At 37.7% G+C, this 3,183-nt stretch overlaps 1 protein-coding gene across 1 annotated transcript; it reads left to right on the plus strand.

The window, feature by feature from the left end:
* On the plus strand, window positions 1-3,082 carry Phum_PHUM597170 (dab2-interacting protein, putative; the record flags this gene model as incomplete). The annotated part of the gene is made up of 6 exons (XM_002432643.1): window positions 1-10; window positions 284-1,405; window positions 1,709-1,827; window positions 2,061-2,232; window positions 2,324-2,664; window positions 2,963-3,082. 6 exons carry the CDS (start codon window positions 1-3, stop codon window positions 3,080-3,082), a joined length of 1,884 nt encoding a protein of 627 aa, XP_002432688.1.
* Window positions 3,083-3,183: the final 101 nt, after the last annotated feature.

Below are 3,183 nucleotides of genomic sequence, written 5' to 3' on the forward strand. Positions count from 1 at the left end.
ATGGAACAACGTGATTTTTATTTTTTGTGCTAAAAATCATACAAACATGGTGGATTGAAAATTTCAAAGTTAGCAAAAAAAAAAAAAAAAAAAAAAACGATTGTTGTGAGTGTATGTACGACTTTGCCCCCGATACATGCTCGCCATTATTTATTTATTTATTTATTTTTTGGTTGTTGCCATGGTTAAGTAGTAAAAAAAAAACTCTGTGTTTCGCTTTCGAACTTGTTATATCGATCACGCGTTATTGTATTATTATTATTATTATTATTTTTCATTTTAGGCGGAGGTCGTCGGTGTCGTGTTTTATATTCCTACACGCCGCAAAACGAAGACGAACTCCTCTTACAGGTGGACGACGAAATCGATTTCCTTTCCGAAGTCGAAGACGGTTGGTGGAAGGGAAAATTAGGAAACAAAATCGGAGTTTTCCCATCGAATTTTGTCGAATTGAACAACGATGAGTCGTCGTGTCACAGCGAGGGAGAAGTTTCGGCTCCTTTATCATCTCCGGATTCGACGACAGTTTTCGACGATGCTCCCGTCTTGCCTCCGAAACCCATAAAAGAAACGTGTAAAGCTTTGTACACGTACGATGCCATGAACAAAGACGAATTGACACTGAGAAAAGATGATGTGATAACGATAATAACGAAAGAAGTCGGTGATAAGGGATGGTGGAAGGGAGAATTGAGAGGGAAAATCGGTTTGTTTCCCGATAATTTCGTCGAATTGATAACTCCTCTTCCCGAGGAGTCTTTTACCGGGGCGCAGCAAAAAAAACCGGATCGTCCGACGAAAGCGACGTTCGATAAACCGGAATCGAAAATCCCGTTGATAATGGCTCCGGGATTTCAAAAAATTCACCACCAGGAAGGCGGTTTACATTCCGTGAGGGATCAGGATGAGAAAAAAGGGGGATTCAAACAAAGTGACGGATTGTTGTTGAATAAAAAAAACGTGCAGAATTCGGAGAAGAGCAAATCGGACTCCCCTCCCACGGGAAAAAAATATTCTTCCGATAAAAATTTATTTCACCACAAGGGTAGTACGGATTTATCATCGACGTCGTCGTCGTCGTCGTCGTCGAGTCACAAGGGTAAATCATGCGAACTCGCAGCGGCGGGAGTGAGTAAAAAACCTGTTTTACCACCTCCGCCGATAACGAATAAACCCAAACCTAATTCCGGTAAATCGAGCCACGTGAAAAGACTTAGCGAAGAAATCAACGATTTGATTGAAAACAACAACGCGAACAAACAACAACCGCCGCCGTCGTCGTTGTCGTTGTCGTCGACGTCGAACAGCGGATTGATGAAAAGATTAAGCGGAGAAATTCACGATTTGATCGATGGCGGAATCGGGAGTAAAATGGGTTGCCTGGGACATTCTCCAGGAATTGGCGGTTAGTATTCACTCTTTCTTTACTTCCTTTAGCAATGTGTGTGTGTGTGTGTGTGTGCGTGTTGTTTACGCGTATGTTTATTCTTAAATCTGATTATGCAAATGGACGATGACTCCATCGATTTACCTTTGGAACGGAAACGAGATCACGTATGCTTAAAACATATCAAGATCTTTCCGCCGCGTTTTTTTCGACGTTTTCTCTCTCTCTCTCTCTCTCTCTCTCGCTCGCTCGTAAATGTCGACAACACAAAAAAAAGAAAATTTCTAGCAATTAATGGAATGTTATTTATATTTTTAACAGGTGTCAAAGATGAATTTGATTTGGATATAGTCGAAAGGAGCGATATGTTGACTCATATAACATCGTCGAGACCAAGGCCACCGGGAAGGCGTTTACCAACCAAAGAAACGAAAGAAACTGTAATTATTTATTTACTTATTATTAATAATTTTTTTTTTCTTTTCATATTTATATGAATTTATTACAGGTTATAAAAAAAAAAAAAAAACGATAGATAGCATCGATATTTTTTTTAAAAATGTTATCGATTCGATTTTATTGTTTATCGATTCGGATTAGTTATCTATTTGTTTTTTGTTTCCTTGTCGTCGCGATTAAATTAAATTAAAAGAGAAATGAAAAAATGTTTCAGGATGTACATTCTTCGCTGACGAATGGAAATGCCGACACAAGCGAAAAGGAAAAAAGTATTAAAGAGAGAGAATGGGAAAAGAATAAACCTCCGTGGGTTAACGAGCTTAAATTGAATCTTCGCTCGAGTAAAAATTCATCTGGTGACAGTAGTAAATTCGAGAAAAAATCTGGTGAGAAAAGGATGAAATATGAAATGGATTGAATTTTTTTTTTGTTTGCACGTCCATTAAACCTTTTTTGTTTGTTTTGTTTTTGTTTCAGGTCATGTCAAACCGACAACAGCTCAATCTCCGTTGGAACCTCCGACGAGTTCAATGTCGGAATTGACCGCGGCGGGTGGTGGTGGTGGTGGTGGTAACATTGCCATGAGACAATTCAGTCCTCAATCGGGAATCGGTCAGAGATCGACTTTCGAATACGTTTCTAAATTTTTCGAAATGTCTTCGAAAGGATCATCATCCGTGGACAAATCAAAATCCATGACTTCCATGAGTCCTTCCAAACAATCGGACAATATTACTTGGAATTCGACGGATCAGTCGACGATGCACGATGAAACCGTGCAAGTATCGAAAAAGGAATTTACGGATTTAAAATCGAGGGTAAGCAAATGATTGATTGATTGATTGATTGATTGATTGTTCACGTTTCGTGAAATCCATTTAATTTCGAGTCTGATTTATTATCAATAAACATCGTGATAGTCGTCGTCAAGGAAACTTTCCGCTTTACGATATCAATAGTAATCGTAAATTTTCATTATTATTATTATTATTATTATCATTATCATTACTTAATCACTTGTTAAAAATAACGATTTGAATTTTGGGGAGGGGAAACAACCCTAACCTCACCCTTACCCATTTTTTAATTGTGTTTTTTTTTCTTGTTTTTCTTCAGGTGGATAAATTGGAAAAAATGGTTTTAGATTTGACGAATCAATTATCAGAAGAAATGGATCAACGTAGATTAATTGAAAAAGAATTAAACAAATTAACGGATTTGGTGACGCAGGTATGAAAGAGACGCCGACCCCCTGGATAAGAAGGTTAACTACAACGTACGTAAAGGTTGTTGTTTGTTGTTATTGTTGTTATTATTATTATTATTATTATTTTGAT

The sequence above is a fragment of the Pediculus humanus genome, genomic scaffold (genome assembly GCF_000006295.1).
Source record: "Pediculus humanus corporis 1103172108315 genomic scaffold, whole genome shotgun sequence".
NCBI classification, from domain to species: Eukaryota; Metazoa; Arthropoda; class Insecta; order Psocodea; family Pediculidae; genus Pediculus; species Pediculus humanus.